This window comes from Theropithecus gelada, chromosome 5 (assembly GCF_003255815.1).
Source record: "Theropithecus gelada isolate Dixy chromosome 5, Tgel_1.0, whole genome shotgun sequence".
NCBI classification, from domain to species: Eukaryota; Metazoa; Chordata; class Mammalia; order Primates; family Cercopithecidae; genus Theropithecus; species Theropithecus gelada.
This window is the reverse complement of record NC_037672.1, coordinates 116,508,324-116,529,584: the sequence shown is the minus strand read 5'-3', so window position 1 is coordinate 116,529,584 and position 21,261 is coordinate 116,508,324. Positions and strand designations below refer to the sequence as shown.

At 35.2% G+C, this 21,261-nt stretch overlaps 1 protein-coding gene across 2 annotated transcripts in view; it reads right to left on the bottom strand.

Annotated features, from left to right (window-relative positions):
- USP53 (ubiquitin specific peptidase 53) overlaps positions 1-21,261 on the bottom strand; it is a 78,344-nt gene that overhangs the window by 12,426 nt on the left and 44,657 nt on the right. For both annotated transcript variants that reach the window (XM_025386480.1, XM_025386479.1), the window contains 10 exons: positions 19,993-20,106; positions 19,829-19,911; positions 16,355-16,460; positions 15,628-15,774; positions 14,359-14,508; positions 9,144-9,306; positions 7,432-7,584; positions 6,017-6,163; positions 3,824-4,562; positions 2,143-2,219 (listed from right to left, as the gene is read on the bottom strand). In XM_025386480.1, coding sequence (XP_025242265.1) covers positions 2,143-2,219; positions 3,824-4,562; positions 6,017-6,163; positions 7,432-7,584; positions 9,144-9,306; positions 14,359-14,508; positions 15,628-15,774; positions 16,355-16,460; positions 19,829-19,911; positions 19,993-20,106 — 1,879 coding nt within the window. The remainder of the gene's footprint in view (positions 1-2,142; positions 2,220-3,823; positions 4,563-6,016; positions 6,164-7,431; positions 7,585-9,143; positions 9,307-14,358; positions 14,509-15,627; positions 15,775-16,354; positions 16,461-19,828; positions 19,912-19,992; positions 20,107-21,261) is intronic.

Below are 21,261 nucleotides of genomic sequence, written 5' to 3'. Positions count from 1 at the left end.
TTCTGGAGATGGATGGTAGTAATCGTTGCACAACAATGTGAATATACTTAATGCCACTGAACTGTACACTTAAAAATAATTAGAATGGTAAATTTGGTTATACACGTTACCATAAAAAAAGCATTTTTAAGTACATCACACATACACACTTTCATATTAAATGAGGAAAATTCCTGCAAAGTTCTTGTAGCAATGTACTTCTGACCATCAAAATCTCTACGATCTTGTGTTTTTATAACTATCAGGAAGCAAGTATCATTTTGTAACAAGTACTGAACTTGCAGTTATTGTTCAATCTCACTGACTTTTGCTATGATTTCTGGCCAACCCTTTACTGTTTCCTGTAATACTTGGTTACAAAACTTATCAGATTTTATCAGGCGAGACATTCGAATATGGGAAAGGAAGGTTATTTCCTTAATATAAATGTTTCCTTCTGATAGTATACCATTTGATGAAAACAAAATAATTTAACATTTAATCACATTCTTTGTCTGCAAACTGAAAAATAATCCCCACAAAAGCCTTAAGGATAATAAAGGCTAAAAAACATTAAAATTTGCTGTTCATTGCTCTTTTATATTGTGAAAAATTATATCCCTTCTACTCCTCTGAATTGTAAAATTTGAAAACATTGTCTTTGATCGCAACATAATAATTCCTTTGCAAATCATCTTCCTTGACTTCTCTCCCCCAAATTCTTCAGGTATATACTCCCAATAGCAACCCTGAATCCTGTATACATTCAAATTTCTAACTTTCTTTGCTTCTGGGCTACTATGTGTTGCTAACAAATCGCCTATAATCATTCCACACCATTGCATAGTTATTGTTGCCAAACGAAACTTTTCCAGAAGGCTGTTTATCAATCTTTCTATCAGTTTTTAACTACTGTGACAGTCATTAGAGTTGTACACACATACTTCCATTCAATTCCAAGCACCTGTAAAATTGCAGTTTTCTACCTTCTCTGAAATCAGGCCTGGTTACAAGACTAGCTCTGGTCAATGATACAGAAGTGGAAGTGCATGTGTCACCTCAGGTTTGAAGTTTTAAGAGTTGGCAGGTGATTCTCCACAATATATCTTCCTTTATCTCCTTCTCACCCATATCCCCTTAGCCTGGGATCCTGAGTGACTCCTAAGAAGAGACTACACTGACCACCTCTGGACTTATATTGTAAGCAAGAAACAAACTTGAGTTAACACCTTGAGATTTTGAAGATACTACCATTGCATAATCTAAAACCTACCTATCCTGATAAGAGTTTCCCCTTTTCTCATAGCTTTTCCCATCCTTTAAAAGCCTTCAAGTATGAATGCTCTCAACTTCCCTCATCATTACTCATAAACTTATCAGTAACAGGACCATTCTTATCTTCTTTACTCTTACCTCAATGGACCCCAATGGACCATTCTTTTTTTATGCCTATTTCCCATAGGCATAAAAGGAGGGGGTAAAGTCAGAAAGACCAACAGTCTACAGACAGTTTCTAAGCTATCAGAACATGACATTTTTATTTGCAAATATAGAAATATACCTTCTGTTATGTAAAAGTAAAGTGTTAACAAGCCACCATAGACAGATACTCCTGCCTATTTGAGTCTCAAATAACAGTTTTAAGGACAAGTATGAAAAGCAACGTGTTCAACGGTCCCTAATGTCGACACTTAAAATGCAAACGGCTACTAAAAAAAAAATTGAAAGACTTCATCATCTAAATCAAAAAATAATAATAATGCTATCTTTAATATCAGAGACATATCCAAACAGCACATTAAAAAGGCTGCAAACTTCAAAAGCAATAGTTATCCAATCAAATAAAAAGTAAGATACAAAACCATTATTAACACTTTGTGAAGCCAATGTGGAAAGTATAGCATGCTTTCTTTTGTATAACAATATACATACAAAAAAGAATGCTGATTTCCTTCTTTCCACATGTACTTGATTAAAACATAATTTAAAACATAATATATTAATAAAATTTGTTTATTGATATTTTAGGGTTATTTAAAAATAATGTTCATAGTCATTTTTATAGTCATATAGGGTTTTCTCTTAGGTACATCATAATAGCAAACAATACATTAATACAATTTATTTTTTACAGCAACTATTATATTCAAATAAGCTTTTTACCTTCTAAGTGATTTTGGCTCTGAAGGGAGGTCCAGTCCCCACGTTCTTTATTTAGGTTGCTTGTCTTAATCTGGTCACTAGAAAATAAAATACACACTAAACACATCAGTTATTATGGATTGCCTTTGTTTATTCTAAAAAAAGAAAAAAAAATTTGTTAAACATTTATTATATGCCATGTGTTGTTCTAGGGCTTAATGTACATTATTTAATACTAAAAGTAGTTATCTTTATTTTACAAGAGAAGATAAAGACTGTAAAAGTCAAATGAATTTGCCCAATAATTAAAATCTAAGTCTATCTGGTTATAAAGTCCTGATCTTTCTACTACCCTAGGCTACTCCATTCCAAGAAGAATTATAAAATTACCTTGTCAAGTCTTTTTTTTTTTTTTTTTTTTTTTTTTTTTTTTTGCCAGGACCTTTTGCTCTTTTGCCCAGGATGCAGTGCAGTGGTACAAACATGGTTCACTGCAGCCTCGACCTCCTGGGCTCAAAAGATCCTCCCACCTCAGCCTCCCAAGTAGCTGGGACCACAGGCATATGCCACCATACTTGGCTAATATTTTAAAACTTTTTCATAGAGATGAGATCTTTCCATGTTGCTCAGGCTGGTCTTGAACTCCTGGGTTCAAGCAATCCTCCTGCCTCAGCCTCCCAAACTGCTGTGATTACAAGTGTGAGTCACCACACCTGGCCCTTTCCTTAAGTCTTTATTGAAACAGCATTTTCATAAAACATGAGCAGTTGATTTTTGCAAATCTACCTTTTAATAACAAATGTGGTGAAATATCAGCTAATAGCAAACAAACACATGTTAGAAGGATTAAACAGTAATATAATAAATGTATTTAGAATTAATTGAACACAGTTATTTTGATTGAATTTTTTTATATTTGCTAAAGGGAAAATATCTTCCATGAGAATGAGTTGTGACAGTAAAAACTAGCTTCAGTTCTGAGTTACAAATGTTAGAGATGAGATTATAAACATTACACACATTGAAGAACTAAACAACAGGCCAGGCACAATGGCTCAGGCCTTTGATCCCAGCACTTTGGGAGGCCAAGGCAGGTGGATCACTTGAGATTGGGAGTTCGAGAGCAGCCTGGCAAAACCCCGTCTCTAAAAATACAAAAATTAGCCAGCCATGGTGGTGTGTGCCTGTAGTCCCAGCTACTTGGGAAGCTAAGGCAGGAGAATCGCTTGAACCCAGGAGGCAGAGGTTGCAGTCACCCATGATTGCACCACTGCACTCCAGCCTGGGCGACAGAGCGAGACTCCTTCCCCTCAAGACAAAAAAAGAAGAATTAAACAACCAATTTAATGACTGAGATGATACCAATTGAAGTCTGTGCTTTAAAACCAGTCAATTGTTGACAGTGACACAACAATGATAATAAACTTCAGTACTTTCCAAATTTTCTAAAAATAAAAAGCTGCTATTTTTGGAATCAGGAAATAACTATTAAAAATAGAAATCTAAAATATCAAATAAACTGCAATATCCTAGGTTTCTTTACAGAAACATACTTGTGTTTAGAAGAAACTTTTTAAAGCTCTTTAAAACAGCTCATGCTGTTTCCATCCTATTTAATTGACCCCAAACTTCGACAATTACTTCATGCAATTAACAAGAAAGAACAGTGATGGAAAAATGATTCACTCAACTTTTACATTACCTGAAGCATACTGTTTCTTTAACAGCACTGATATCCATTACTGTACCATTTCCATCGATAACAGGTGAGTCCAAATTAGTAGATCCATTACTGATGTGATCACTGCTTTCATATCCAGACTCAGTCCTTTGCATCTGCCAATTATCACTATGCACTTTACCCTCTACAAGGCCTTTATTTTTGTCTGCTCCTTTTCCATTAGATTCAAGGGAACTTCTGCTTCCTATTTCCTGCTTCATTTCATCTTCATATATGGTCATTAAACCTTTTTGCTTTGGATTCTCTTTTGGCCAATTACTAAAACTTTGATCCTTGCTACATTTGGGCTTGTTACTGATATTTGGTTTATGTCTTGGACTATGCTGTCTTTTTTCACTTTCACTAAAAATACTATCAACATTTAATGTTTCTCTCATAGGTTTCCAACCTCGGTTCCGGCTTTTACTGCTGCTATTACAGCTGTTTCCTCTATCCCTAGAATCTTGGCTGCTGTCTGTATCATATCCAGTGCCATTGTCGCTCTTAACTTTGCCAGTTATTTTCTCCCCTGGAGCAAGAATCTGGGATTTACTTGAACTTATTATTTGTGCAGAAGCTCGACTCTGTGGTACAACTCGGTCATGTTTATATGATCCTTTTCCTTGACTATGATATATATGTGGATTCCCATGTTGTCTAAAACCATTTGGGGCAGGAGGTGATCCAGATTGGAAATGTGAAAGGTCTTCATCAATCAAATCTTAAAAAAAAAAATTAAAGATACACATGAATTACTCCTCAGAGTCACCTTGTAGTCACAAGGCAAATACCTGTTAGAAATAAAATGTTACAGAGTTTTAGGTAAATAGTAATTGCAAGTACGTATCACATACTGCTTTGAGATTAAAAAGTGTTTTTCCAGTCCTTATGTATGCTTAATGAGGGGTTTTTATAAAAGAAACTTTAAAAAATGATCTCTAAAGTAGATCAAAATTGAGGCAGTTTTTTAAAAAAATAAGCACTCTATCTCACTCATAACAAAAAATCATAAAAATACTTTCCACTTCTTATATTGGTAAAGATTTAAAAGTTTGTTAAACCAATTGCTGCTGAGAGTGTGAACAAACAGACATCCAATCATTATTGGTGGGAGTGCAGACTAGTTCAGTCTTTTAGGAGGGCAACTGAGCCACATCTGTCAAAATTAAAAGTAAACATATCCTGACCCAGCAATTCCTCTGAAAGAATTTTATACTATGGCTATATGCAAAAATGTACAAAGTTATGTGTGAAAAAAGATGTTGCTGAAGAAAAAATCTTAAATCAGCCGGTAAAGTCTATCACGATCAGTTAAATTATGCTCTGTCCATAAAGAAAAAAGCATAAAACCATAAAGAGACATGCTTATAATGTGGAAATGGAAATACTAAGTAAAGAGAGGGAAAGTCAGGGATTGCCAGAAAAGAAGTCCCTTCACTTAGTTTTATAAACTTCCTTATTACTTGAATATGCCATGAGTGAATTATATCTATAAGTAAGTTAAAACATAGAAACCCATATACAAGTATCCCAGGTTAGAATTAAATTTAAGAATCAGGATATTTTGCATATTTAGATTTAGTATAGGTGTATTAAATTACTCATTAATAAATATACACATATATAAAATATAATAGGTCTGGGCACCCCTGTAATCCCAGCACTTTGGGAGGCTGAGGCAAGAGGATCGTTTGAGGCCAGCAGTTCAAGACCAGTCTGAGCAACACAGCAAGACCCCATCTCTATAAATAACTTTTTAAAATTTAGCCAGATGTGGTGGCATGTGCCTGTAGTCCTAGCTACTCAGGAGGCTAAGATGTGAGGATAGCTTGAACCCAGGCGTTCAAGGCTGTAGAGAGCTATGATTGTGTCACTGCACTCTAGGCTACACAACAGTGAACTCTCACCTCTTAAAAATAAAGTTATTAAAAATAACTTTAATATAATTTATTTGCTATAAACTATATACAGAAATTATATATTAATTTATATATACATATACAGAAATATATAATTTTTATATTTCTATATTATATAAATATATATTTAACTTATATATTTTATATATTTTTAATATATATTTAACATATACAGAAATTAAAGTTATAAAATTCAGTTTTAAAATAAGATTTTAGCAGCTCCTTTTAAAATCAATAGTACAAGATCTTAACTTACCTCTATGTCGTCCTAAATCTTTTCTTTGTCCCTTCTCTAAATCTTTCCTTTGTGAAGAAAGTAAGTTTTTCTGTTCAATAGCTTTCAGAGCACATTCTCTGGAAATGTCTTTTATCTTTTCCCTTTGATCAATGTGACTTAACTTAGCTGTAAAAGAAATCTTTCTTACTATCATACAGATCATTTTTCAAATTGCTCAATAAAAATAAAACTTGATCTATATAAAAATGTTGATATAATTTTAAAAAGCATAGATATGTAGATATATAGTATATAATGGTATTTTTATGATTAAAAACTAAATGTGATTTTTCTTGACACTGGAGATGCATGTTGTCTTTTAGAACTTCTTGTATAGCCTCTAAAACAAGTATAAAAAAAGAGATCTGCCATTAAAATAATAAGAGCTAAAGGTAACTGAATGGTCACTATTTGCCAGATGTGTTACTCATTTACTTCTTCAAGGTACAATTACTGTCTCTATTTTGGGTAAGGAAACTGAGGCAGAGAGAAATTAGAAATTTGCCCAAGTTCACAAAGTTTGTAAGTCGAGAACCGGGAATATGAACCCAAGTTGTCTGGTTCCAATGATTCTATTCTTACACACACATATACTATTTCTGGGCTTAAAACTAGGTGTCGTTTGAAAAACATAAAATGCCTTGATCTACGAGTATAGGTAATCTGTGAAAGGAAAATTTTTAATATTTAATATTTAATAATTTTTTAAAAGCCTTTATTTTAGTTTTTTGTGGATAACTGTTAATTCTCAATGTTACTACCCTTGATTAAATGAGTTACTTTTATGATTACACATTATTTCATTAATATATTTAAAGGTTGATTACAAAATCATCCTGAACATCCACACAAGAGTTATGTGTATTTCTAAACTATAACTGTACACAGTATCGTGAGGTCTCATTTTGAACCCAAGTTACAGAACTCGACTTGTGGAAGTTAGTTATGGGATAACAATAACAAGGCAGAGTTGAATAAAAATGAGGTTAAGAACAAACTACGGCAATAGTTAACTTTGAACTACTGTTGCATTCACTACCAGTAAATTTAATTTTGGCATTTATGCCAAATTATTAACTCACATTTTTCTGCTTCAAGCTCATTATTAACTCCTTGAAGGAAATGCCACATTGTTGCTTGATTTGGTAACTGTCCAGATTGCCTCAGGCCTACCACAGTCTGAGTGCATGGAGAAACTCAAACAACTCATGGAATCAAACTGGTCAGGTAAAACTACAGCTCTCAGAGAAATGCATAAATCAAAAGACGAATTTTGTTACCTACTTGCTATTATCTCTTCATAGGCAAGGAAAGCTAGGTAAGCATCGTGCGGTAAGTGAAAAAAGGAAGACACTCACTCGGAACTATGTAAAAATGACAATTTAAACACGTACCTGGTCCTCTCCCTACAGCTGTGTGACTGTGGCTCCGATTAGATGATGAAATATTATCAGTTTGAAATTTCTGATTTTCTCTCTGCTTTGCCTGATCACCAAATCCATTTTCTTTTAAATTATCTGACTTATGAATTACAGGCTTTTCACATCCTTAAAAAGAGAAACAAAAATGTATCATTCCTTTCCTTACCATGAAAAGAGATGTTTGAATCATTTTTTTCAGATTATTTTTAACTGTAAAAAAAGTTACTTAAAACTTAAGAGGACTGACATCATTTAAGAATTTCGAAATGCTTTATACTGCATTCAAAAAGGACCTAACTGTTTTGGACTTTTGCAGTTTACTACATCACTTAAAACGTACTTCTAGAAAGAGCTACTAGTGAAGCCTCTTTTGTGATTGTGTGACCATAATAGTGGGTAACTCCTGAAGGTGCTTCTGAGGCCACTGATGAGAAAAGGATCATTCTAAAATACTAACAAAAATTACTAAAATTGCCTCAACTCTACTCAAAGTCAAATTTGAAATTATCCTCAATATTTGTTGTGGGAAGTCAGGGACCCCGAACAGAGGGACCAGCTGAAGCCATGGCAGAAGAACATAAATTGTGAAGATTACATGGACATTTATTAGTTCCGCAAATTAATACTTTTATAATTTCTTACACCTGTCTTTACTGCAAACTCTGAACATAAATTGTGAAGATTTCAAGGACACTTATCACTTCCCCAATCAATATCCTTGTGATTTCCTATGCCTGTCTTTAATCTCTTAATCCTGGTCATCTTTGGAAGCTGAGGAGGATGTATGTCGCCTCAGGACCCTGTGATGATTGTGTTAACCGCACAAATTGTTTGTAGAGCATGTGTGCTTGAACAATATGAAATCTGGGCACCTTCAAAAAAGGAACAGAATAACAGCAATGTTCAGGGAACAAGGGAGATGGCCTTGGATTCTGACTGCCGGTAAGCCGGACGGAACAGAGCTATACTTCTCTTCTTTCAAAAGCAAATAGGAGAAATATTGCTGAATTCTTTTTCTCAGCAAGGAACATCCCTGAGAAAGAGAATGCGCCCTGAGAGTAGGTCTATGAATGGCCCCCTTGGAGGCATCCCTCTTTTATGGTCAAAGTCAAAGGAATGAAATAAGCCCCGGTCTCCTGTAGCGCTCCAAGGCTTATTAGGAGGAGGAAATTCCCGCCTAATAAATTTTGGTGAGACAGGTTGTCTGCTCTCAAACCCTGTGTCCTGATAAGATGTTGTCAATGACAATGCATGCGGAAACTTCATTAGCAATTTTAATTTCGCCCCATCCTGTGGTCCTGTGATCTCGCCCTGCCTGCGCTTGCTTTGTGATATTCTATTACTTTGTGGCGCATGTGATCTCTGTGACCCACACCCTACTCGTACACTCCCTCCCCTTTTGAAAATCGCTAATAAAAACTTGCTGGTTTTATGACTCAGGGAACATCACAGAACCTGCCGACATGTGATGTCTCCCCCGGACATCCAGCTTTAAAATTTCTCTCTCTTGTATTCTTTCCCTTTATTTCTCAAACCAGCCAACACGCTTAGGGAATAGAAAAGAACCCATGTTAAATATCGGGGATGGGGTTCCCCCCGATATTCATTTTATATTCAGAGTATTAGTATTCCTAGTTCACTGTGATAATAGAAAAACATGGAGAATTTTTAAAAGAAAGAATTACCCATATTTTCTGCAACAGATTTGTAATGTGACCAGCTGACAACCTGCCTGAGTGCATCGTCAGTAGAAACTGCTGTCCCATCTGGGTTTGCGTAAAACAAAAGCAGTGGCTGAAAGTGGCATCGAATGCATTTGGAGACAACATCTTTCCATCTAGTTCCAATCTTTTAAAAAAACACAATGAATAAAGACAAAACAAAACCTTGTAATCAATGTGTTACATGAAAAGACAGAGACTCTGAGTTACTTTATATTTTTAAAAAATTTAGATATGCAGCTGCTAGTAGTTCAAGTATATATCATATTATATAATTAACTGTATTTAGTAACTAGTCTAAATAAAAATCTTTTAAACATTATCATTTACAAATTTGATGGGCAAATAAATTTTAAAAAGCTTTCCAAATATGTGATTGACTGACATTTGACAAAGACTTCAAGGCAATTCAATGGAGAAATTTAAGAGTCAGCTCAACAAATGGTGCTACAACTGGAAATAAAGAACTTTTACCATGAGAAAAATAACTTTAACCTGACTTCATATAAAACAAACAAAAAAAATTAACTAAGAATAGCTCACACAAAAACTAAAACTTAACCAGAAGAAAACAAAAGAGAAAATCTTTGCAAACTTGGGGAAGGGCAGATTTCTTAGCACACCAAACCACAGAATAAAAATATTTTAAAAATGGACTTAATCTAAATTAATTAATAACTTTTGATCTTAGAAAGACACCATTAAGAAATTGAAAAAAAATAAGCAACATACGGCTAATAAAGGACTACTGTGCAGAATAAAGAATCCCTACAATGCATTAATAAGAAGATAATCCAGTGCGAAATACTGGCAAAAAATCTGGACATTTCACCAAAAGAAAGATGTAAGAATGGTCAACAAGCACAAGAAAAGATGCTCAAAATATTACCAACCGCAAGGGAAATGCAAATGAAAACCACAGTGAGATAATATTATACATACACTAGAAGGGCTAACATTAAAAAGAATACCAACACGAAGTGCTGCTGAGAATGCGGAACACAGGAACTCTCATACATTGCTCTCATAGAATGCAAACTGGTATAACCACTTTGGAAATAAATTTGATAGTTTCTTGTAAAGTTAAACAGACACTTACCACACAACCCAGAAATCCCACTTCTAGGTATTATCTAAGAGCAACGGAAAAAAATATGTTCACAAACAGATTATTCATACTTCAATAGGTAAATGGATAAATTGTTGTACAGCCATAAAACACAATAAAAATAAAGTGTGAATCCAAACAACATGAATGAATCTTAAAGACATTATGCTAAAGGAAGGGAGGCAGACACATAGTACATACTATAAGAGACCATTTATATAAAATTGTAGAATGAGTAAAACTAATCTATAATGAGACCAGCAATTTCCTCGTCCTGGGGTGGTGTGGGGAGTATGACAACAAAGAAGCCTGATAGACTTTTCCTAGGGTGATGAACATGTTCTGTGTACTGATTATGGTGGTTACATGGGTGAATACATTTATCAAAACTCCAACTGTACACTTAAAATAGGTGTATTTTAATGTTTGTGCACTATACCTCTATAAAATTGATTTAAAAGCAAAACAAAACCAAACAAAAACACCACAAAGCATTCTAGAATATTTTTGCAGAGAAGGGGACTTTTAAGAACAATTCTGATGAGCTGTTCTGAACTACATATATTCAGCTATTTATCCTCCTCACTGGGGATTCCAAGAGACTTGAGGAGTCCATTTTTTTGTTTGTAATGTTTGTTTTTTGAGAAAAGGTCTCACAGTCACCCAGGCTGGAGTTCAGTAGCACCGTCTTAGCTCACTGCAACCTCCTCCTCCCAGGTTCAAGGGATTCTCATGACTTTGCCTCTTGGGATTACAGGCATGTGCCACCACGCCTGGCTAATTTTGGTATTTTTAGTAGAGACGGGGTTTCACCACACTGGCCAGACTTTGAAGAGTCAATGTGAAAATAAAATAAAAACCTTCACAGGGTAATTAATATACCCAGTTCTTCCTCCAAATTTTGAATAATTTAAACTATGTAAAAGCAAAGTAGAAACTGCAAAATGTTTTTACACATCGACTCAAGATGAAACTTAATAAACTCCTACATCAAAGTACTAAGTAATTCAAGCAAAGTGCTGATTTTAAATATAAATGCCAAAATTTTAACAGCTTTATTGAGGTGTACTATATGAAGTAAAATTATCTAGTTATAGTGTACAAGTCAGTGAGTTTTGACAATACAATCGTGTAATCCTCACCCCAAAATCTTACCTGGTACCCCACTTTGCAGTCCCTGGAAATGAGTGATCTACTCTCTAAACCTTTGTTTTTCCTTCTAGAATTTCATATAAATGGGATCATCGCATGTAGTCATTTATATCTCACTTCTTTCACTTAGCATAATGCTTCTGAGATTTGTTCACATTATTGCATGTATCAGTTCAATAGTTCAGTCCTTCTTGCTGAGTATTATATTCCACTGTATAGCTATACCACAATTTGTTCATCCATTCACCTATTGTTGACATTTGAGTCATTTCTAGTTTGAGCATTATGAAGAAAACTATCCTGAACATTCACGTACACGTTTTATGTGGAGTTACGTTTTCACAAGAGTGGATTTGCTGGGTTATATAGTAAACATATGTTTAAAGAAACTGACAGTTTTGAAAGTGAATGTTCAATTTTGTGGTTCCATCAGCCTCGTGTGAGAGCTCTAGCTGTTCTTATCCTCACCAACTATTTGTATTGTCAGTCTTTTTAATTTTGGCTATTACAACAGGTGAGTACTAGAATCTCATTATGAATTAAATTTGTATTTCCATTGTGGTTAATGATGTACTGAATATCATTTCAAGGCCATCCATATATCTTCACTGGTGAACCGTCAACATTTTTTGCTGATTTTTTAATGGGGTTTTAAGAGTTATTTCAATATTCTGGATACAGTCTTTATTAGATACATGCTTCACAAATATTTTCTCTCAGTATATGGTTTGTCATTTTATTCTCCTAATAGTATCTTACTGAAGAACAACAATTTTAACTTTCAATGAAGTCTAATTTACCAACTATTTTTATGGTTCATGCTTATTAAACGTTATCTAAAAAATTCCTATACATAAACAGTAGTTTTACTATCCTTCCCTGATATTCCCATCTCAGTCATTTCTGGTCTGTTTTTATTAATTTTTCTTCAGGTTCTTTGAATATTTGGTAATATTTTATTGAATGCTATTTTGAAGTGGCATATTGAATTTCACTGAACTTCATAGTCTTGGGTATTGAATTTTGTTGTGTTATTTTAAAGGTGGGATTAGCTTTGAACTTTCAAGGCTTGTTTTAAGCTTTTTTTTTTTTTTTTCTTTTTTTCTTTTTGAGACAGAGTCTCACTCTGTCACCAGGCTGAAGTGCAGTCGCACAATCTCGGCTCACTGCAACCTCTGCCTCCTACCTTTTGTTTTCCAGTGATGCTTCCCATCTCTCCCAACTAACCCCAAACTTGTGTGGGTTCACCCCTCACATGCACAAATCACAATTTAGCCACAAATTCCAGGGAACCCTTCTGTCAGTTTCCAGAACTTTCTCCCTGTGCAGTTTTCTTTCTAGTATTCTGTCCTGCAAATTTTAGCCATCTAGGCCTCCCTGAACTCCAGTTTCAGTCTGCAGAACTCAGTGACACTGTTGGGCTTTGTTTGGGCTCCCACTGCCTGCACTGCAACCCAGAAACTACCTCTAGGCAGTAAGCAGTGGGTAATTATAGAGCTGACCTCATTTGTTTCCCTTTTCTCTGTTCAACTGCATGTTGTTCAATGTTTAGAGTTGTTTCACCTATGTCCTAGTTTTAAACCGTGAAATGCCTATTTCTATAGCAGTTAATCCTTCATGGGTAGAATTAGAAGTCCACTAAATACCAAATATTTGAATTTGTATTGTCTTAATCACAGTGCTGATAAATGGCCTTTAGTTGTATATTAAAATGAAACTAAATAGAATTCTACATCATTTGCTTATAACAACCAAAGAACTTGCATTTTTAAATGAGTTTACTACTTAATAAAGATTGCCAAAGCCAGTAAGCTTTGGCAAGACCAATAGTTTTCAGCTGTGCTATGTCTGAATTTCCCGTAGAACTTAAAATTTCAGATACCTGCCTTTACACTACTGAATCAAAACTCTAGGAGTCCAGGAATATATGTTTTTTAAAAAGCTCCTCATGTGATTCCAATACTCCTTATTAAGAACTATTATTCACTACTTTTCTAGACAATATTATTACTATTTGAGTAAATAAATTACAGTTGGCCCTTGAACAACACAGGTTTGAACTGTGCAGGTTCACTTATATGTGAATTTTCTTCTGCCTCTACCACCCGAGGCAGCAAGACCAATCTTCCTTTTCTTCCTCTTCAGTCTACTCAATGTGAAGACAGCAAGGATGAAGACGTTTATGATGATCCACTTCCACTTAGTGAGTGGTAAATATATTTCCTTTTGCTTATAATTTTGTAAGTAAGATTTTTTTTCTAGCTTACTTTACTGTGAGAGTACAGTATATAATACGTATAACATACAGAATATGTGTTAATTGACTGTTTATGTTTTTGATAAGGCTGTCTGTCAATAGTAAGCTGCTGGCAGTTAAGTTTTGAGGAAGTCAAAAGTTGTACATGGGTTTTCAACTGCACAGGGGCTTGGCACTCCTATGTTGTTCAAGGGTCAACTGTAATTACCAAAAGATATAACTCATATATCTATTTCTGTATTCCACACAGAAAATTTGAAAAAAAATTGTCATAATAAAAATAAAGGCAAGCACATTTTCATCGCTAGTTATACAAAACTACTGTGACTCATCTACAAAAAAAAAATATAGCAAATATGCATCAGGCAAAAAGGATCATCACTGACACACAGATCACTGATAGTTACATATTTGTATACTCATATTCATTAGTCTATTATTATTCTGGAAATGGACTGCTTTAAAAGTTGGCTTCAAAATAAGCCAATTTCAAGAATAACAAAAGAAAGTTTGAACTTAATGATGCTATCATTGTTATGTTCATTTATTACTATATTACATAATAATTATATCATCCTTTTGAATATTAATATCAATATATCATTTATTAACAAAAAGTAAAAATCACAGTCATTATTTCAATTAAAGAAAGTGTCACTTACCTCTTTCACATTTGCATCATCAAAAAATACCCATTTGGAACTTTTGGTGTGAAATGCAAAGGCACAATAATGTCGGCTGGTGTAGCAGATCATACCAACAAGGTTAAGTTCACTACTTTTGGCATTTTCATCAGTAACTCTATAAAAAAGCTGTTTAAAAAAATTAGTAATTTACACTTAACACTGTATATTTTGTAAAATGAGGAATAATTAGATGAATCATGTATTTGACACATAATGAAATATTTCTCACGCATACTGCCCCAATCCAATATTATGATATTATTACTTGAAGGCACCACTGACATCACATTGTTAACAGAATTACCACTTTTAATTCATTCATAGAAACTTTAAGTCCAAAAAAACGAATTCACTACAAATTAGTTTAGTAATAATAGAGTATCTCTAATGACACATGATTGACACTTTTCATAAAGAAACTCAAAATATGAGATAAATTCCACATTTCTGGTAATTCTTGACTGAATCACGTATTTGAATGTTCATTAAACACATTATCTAAAAGGTAATTATCTCTAAAACTTTAATTGTAACATCAACCGATTCAAAATATACTAAGAAAGTAACAAGCATATCAAGAGATCATGGCCAGGTATGCTGGCTCACGCCTGTAATCCCAGCCCTTTGGGAAGCCAAGGCAGGTGGACCAACTTGAGGCCAAGAGTTCGAGAACAGCCTGGCAAACATGGTGAAACCCCATCTCTACTAAAAATACAAAAAATTAGCTGGGTATGGTGGCACATGCCTGTAATCCTAGCTACTAGGGAGGCTGAAGCATGAAAATTGCTTGAGCCTGGGAGGCAGAGATTGTAGTGAGCCAAGACTGCGCCACTGCACTGCAGCCTGGGCGACAGAGCAAGACTCTGCTGGGGGGGGAAAAAAAAAAGAGATCAGTACTTTAGATGAATTTTAAATCTTAAACCTTTCTAAGTTAACAATATTTATATTTACAATAGCCATAGATAAAAAATCATCAATCATCATTATTTTAGAGTGAAAGAAGCAAAAGTCATGAGACAGTTTAGTTTGTAATTAAAAGCCATTACTAGTCTATGTAGTAAAGGCATTCCAGTTAGCCTGGTTTGATTAAACTTGACTTTATCAGATAAAACATCGAAATAGTATTATTTTGTTCAGAAAAAAAAATTTAGTTCTGAAATCAAAGTAAGTGTATCATAATATATATCAAGATGTTTTAGAAGAATTTGAAAATAAAAGGGAAGGGAATGAAAATAGATAAGATACCCCAGGAAGATAAAGATGTGTTGCTAGATTCCGAACAATATCTTCGGTCAAGTCAGAATGCTCAGAGTCCCAGACTAAACCAATTGTAACAATCTCTGGGCAATTCATTAAAACACGGCGAATTTTTATTTTTTGGCCACAGTTACTCTACAGAAAAACACAAAAGAAAAGTTCTAAAATTATGAAAACAGATAAACCATAGGCAAAACCTTACACAGTTTGTATTATATAATGACATTTTTAACATATATTTGCAATTTATTCAGTATACTAAAAAATGACTTCTAACAAGCGATTTGTCTTAATTATTGATTAAACAAGAAGTCTATTTTAAATAAAAGTATTCTTTGATATTTTTGTAAATCTGTTAAAGAATTCAACCTAAAAAAAAGCAGAAATAAAATCATTGAAGTCAGTAACAATTAGAGAAAAGAGTATCATTCAAGTTTACTGAAAAGAAACTTTCTCTTTAATCAAATGATAAATTTCAGGACTTTGAAAAAATTTAATCAACATATGCTACCTTCAAACCTTCACAAACTTAGGAGTTTTTAAAGAAATTATGCTAAGATAAATGGTGCACATGGTATAATCTAAAATAATATTTTTAAAAAATTCTTAAAGCTAATTCTATATATAGAATCAATATTTACATGATAATATCTGAATGCCTATTTTCAAATTTACAGAACAAGAAGCATACTAACATTCTCCAAACTATACTTACAGGACATTTCCTATAGTCATCTGTTGTGTTTGCTGCTTGTAGCAATTCTGCAAACATTTCAGGTTTAAAGCGTTCATGCCTTTCCAACATTCTTTCAACTTCATTGCTACAAAAAAAGAAGCAATCCCAAATTGGGCCTATGAACTTAAAATTTTAATAAATTGCACATGAAAAATATTGTCAGTTTAGATGTGCATCACTTTTTCTGTCTAAAACATGACCATAACTGAAAAATGAACCATAAAGCACATTTCCATAAAATGAAAAATTATTAAATTTGCCAACTATATGATGAAAAAATTAGCTCAAATAAAGAGAACAAAATAACACAAAATTTTATGTTTGGAACTAGACGAATGAGGCTAAGATCCTCTGTCTGGAGGTAGTTCTAAGGCAAATGTTTCATTTGTATTATTAATTAATGAGTAGAAACTTAAGTTTAAACCCTACCCTAACAAGAACAATAAACTGTAGGAAAGGCTCCCTCTCTGGCCCAAAGTTCCTAAAAGCAAAGTTATCAATTTCGGCTAGAAGGTCCTTTGCTGATTAAATGCAGAAGTCTCAACCAGAGTTATTAAAGCCAGATTTAACGCCTTTTGTTCTTATTATGAATATTACTCCTGTTTTGTTTGTTTGTTTTTGTTTGTTTTTTTTTGTGTGTGTGTGTGTGTGTGTGTGTGTGTGTGTGTGTGTGTGTGAGAGAGAGAGAGAGAGAGAGATGGAGTCTTGCTCTATCACCCAGGCTGGAGTGCAATGGCGCAATCTTGGCTCACTTCAACCTCCACCTCCCAGGTTCAAGCGATTCTTGTGCCTCAGCCACTCGAGGAGCTGGGATTACAGGCACGTGCCACCACACCTGGCTAATTTTTGTATTTCTAGTAGAGACGGGGTTTCACCATGTTCCCCAGGCTGATCTTGAACTCCTGACCTCAGGTGATCCACCTGCCTCAGACTCCCAAAGTGTTGGGATTACAGGAGTGAGTCACCGTGCCCAGCCAGGATACTAATCATTTTATTAGAGCCCAGGCAGGCCCTTTAATGCACTACAGGTTAACTGTGATACTTTTTATTCAACCTCCTTAAAAGACATATTTTTATGTATCAGGGTATTAAGTAACTAATATGGTTTGGCTGTGTCCCCACCCAAATCTCATCTTGAATTGTAGCTCCCAAAATTCCTTCATGTTGTGGGAGGGACCCAGCTGGAAACAACTGAATCATAGGGGCAGTTTCCCCCATACTGTTCTGGTGGTAGTGAATAAGTCTCACAAGATCTGATGGTTTCATAAGGGGAAACCCCTTTCGCTTGGCTCGCATTCTTTTCTCTTGCCTGCCACCATGTAAGACGTGACTTTGCTCCTCTTTGCCTTCTGCCATGATTGTGAGGCCTACTCAGCCACATGGAACTATGAGTCAATTAAACCTCTTTGCTTTATAAATTACCCAGTCTTGAGTATGTCTTTATTAGCAGCATGAGAACAGGCTAATACTAAAACTATCTAAATATTTCCAAAAAGGAATGTCATGTAAGCTGAAACACTAACTAGTTTCCATTCTAGATGTTCTGGTTGTACTTCACAATAATATAACTATTCTAGAGCTGGATATATTTTACAGTTCAAGTTTAAATAATCTCCAAGTATTTGGTAACAACTAAATGTACCCATCCAAAACACTTCACGAGTACACCAGAAGGTCCTAAATCTGATAAGCTCATTCAAACTGCATATACTGCTCTTACAAAACTGACAGCATTAGACAACATCCAGAAAAATGTTGAAGTCAGACAGATCTGGGTTTCAATCTTAATTCATCTACTTACTAGATTAACCTCATTAAACCTATTTCTTCATCAACAAAATAGAATTTTCGTTAAGATTAAAAGTGACAACTTACATAAAGCCTGGAACATGGTAAGCATTCAGTAACTGGTATTCAACACTGATTACCAACACAAATAAGGGTATTATAGTTAGAATTCAAAGCGCACACTCCTGCAACTTGCAGTGTTTACCAAGCAGAGAATGATGGGCTCTAATTCTTATTATCTAACATTCTGCCTGAGAACACTGTCATTTCATTCAAGAGTTTCAAAGTAGAATTAAAATTTTAGTTTTTAACTTATTGTCTATCTTTGTTCGAACACCATCCTACTTTTCATAGAAATTTTAAAAAATGGCTGACAACCGACTACAATTTGACTAAAGTTTAGGAATGTTTCTCTAAATCAGTGTTTTTTACTTGTCTGTAAATATAAGAAAGATAGTAAACACATCCAAATAACAAAATTGTTATTACTCAATAATCTTTATGAAATAAGGTTTTATACCCAATAAAGCCAGGAAGATAAATCATATGAAATGGATGAACATGATATTCACTTTGCACACTGACACAAATATTGGCAACATTTATCAACTGTTGCACTAACATATTCTGACTGATAATTACTCATCCATACTATGTCTTTTGTATTAAAATGTATGCAAATGTTTATGATCTTACTCAATGTTTACCACATGCCAAATTTTTTTTTTCTTTTTTTTTTTTTTGGTGAGACGTAATCTCGCTCTGTCACCCAGGCTAGAGTGCAATGGCATGAACTCAGCTCACTGCAACCTCCACCTCCCGGGATCAAGCAGTTATCTGCCTCAGCCTCCCAAGGAGCTAGGATTACAGGCGCCCGAGACCACACCCAGCTAATTTTTTATTTTAGTAGAGATGGCGTTTCACCATCTTGGCCAAGCTGGTCTTGAACTCCTGACCTCAGGTGATCCACCAGCCTTAGCCTCCCAATGTTCTGGGATTACAGGCGTTAGCCACTGCGCCTGGCCACACGCCAAATATGTATACTTTCAAATATCTGTTGGAAAATAGTCAAAGAACATTATATAAGGTCTAGGGTTAACTTTTAGATCCTTAACTAGCTAATCTTTCATGGACAGAAAGGGAGAGAGTGAGTGGGCAGATGAGCAGGCAAGCATGGCAAATTTTTTATTTAAAGTGAATGTTGAGGCCTCAAATGCAATAACCTAACTAACAATTATGCTCACATTTTTGTTTCTTCTCTGTTTACCCTAGCTTTTATCACCAGAAAGGGACATAGCGGAGCTGACTGAAAATATGGCCATTACAAACAGAACATCTCATAAATGAAGCAACCATGTATAGTTCCATTTAACATTCAGTTTATCATTTTACGCTCCCCTTCACAGTTCTAAAATTTGTTATAAATTAAATAGACATAAAATTTAACTAGTATTATGTACACTTCACTAAGTAACACACATATTAGGCTAAATTACAAACATCCAACTTTGATAGACATCACTTAATACATCTCACAGCAGCATATCTGGTAGCCTCAGACAGAGAGGGGAAATTCATGTATGCTACGATTTTATAAAGTAAGTGTTCAATGTGCTTAAATATGGTATTAACGTTTTTGATAATTATGTTTTAATAGGTTCTTACCATAAGGCTGTTGTAGAAATGTACCGCACAAATTCTGTAAAAGGTAGAGGATCTGATGATGCTCCACAGCTACGACACACACACTACATAGGCAAAAACATATGCTTAATCTATCAATCATAAAACAGAACTATAATATCTAAATAATAATCAAGCCATCTCACCTGTTCATACAGAGTCATAGCAAACTTCTGGTGAGTGATACAAGATTTAGAGGTACACATGTCTGCATCTCTGCTTGGCACTATGTGAAAATGAATCCTCTCCAATATATTCTCCTAATTTAAAAATAAAATAGATAAATGAGTTGTTGATCTTGCAGGGAACACAGCAAAATGTAACTCTTTACCTGGAGATTTCCCAAAGTGTAAATTTAAGAGTGTCATACATATTGTTAGCTTTTCAGCTTTCCTCTCCAATGAACACTTTGATCGAATGTTCAATTATTCACCTTTTATAGCACTAGCTAAAAGAAAATGTTGCTTAATGAAAGCAACATTATAATATAACATGATCTTTTTAATAAAGTTATTTTTAATCCTTCTAAAAACCCCTGGTGACTGACATCTAGAATTTAATATTAGAAAACAGTTTCCTGTGTTCCCGACATTCTCAAATGAAGAAAAAACAGATAGCTTAAAAAAAATCCTGGATGGCTGAATAGGAAGAGCTCCAGTCTACAGCTCCCAGCGAGATTGACACAGAAGACAGGTAATTTCTGCATTTCCAACTGAGGTACCTGGTTCATTTCATTGGGACTGGTTGGACAGTGAGTGCAACCCACAGAGGGCGAGCCAAAGCAGGGCAGGACATCACCTCACACGGGAAGCGCAAGGGGTCAGGGGATTTCCCTTTCCTAGCCAAGGGAAGCCATTAGTGAAGGTACCTGGAGGAGCAGTACACTCCTGCCAAAATACTGAGCTTTTCCCATGGTCTTAGCAACCAGCAGACCAAGAGTTCCCCTCCAGTGCCTGGCTCAGCGGGTCCGACACCAACGGAGCCTTGCTCACTGCTAGTGCAGCAGTCTGAGATCAACCTGGGATGCAGGAGCTTGGTGGGGGGAGGGGTGTCTGCCATTGCTGGGGCCTGAGTAGGTGGTTCTCTGCTCACAGTGTAAACAAAGCCACAGGGAAGCTTGAACTGGGTGGGGCCCACCGCAGCTCACCAAGGCCTACTGCCTCCCTAGATTCCACCTCTGGGGGCAGGGCATATATCTGAACAAGACAGCAGACAGCTTCTTCAGACCTAAATGTCCCTGTCTGACAGCTCTGAAGAGAGGAGTGATTCTCCCAGCACGGCATTCAAGCTCTAATAACGAACAGACTGCCTCCTCAAGTGGGTTCCTGACCCCCGAGTAGCCTGACTGGGAGACACCTCCCACTAGGGGCCGACAGACACCTCATACAGGTGGGTGTCCCTTGGGACAAAGCTTC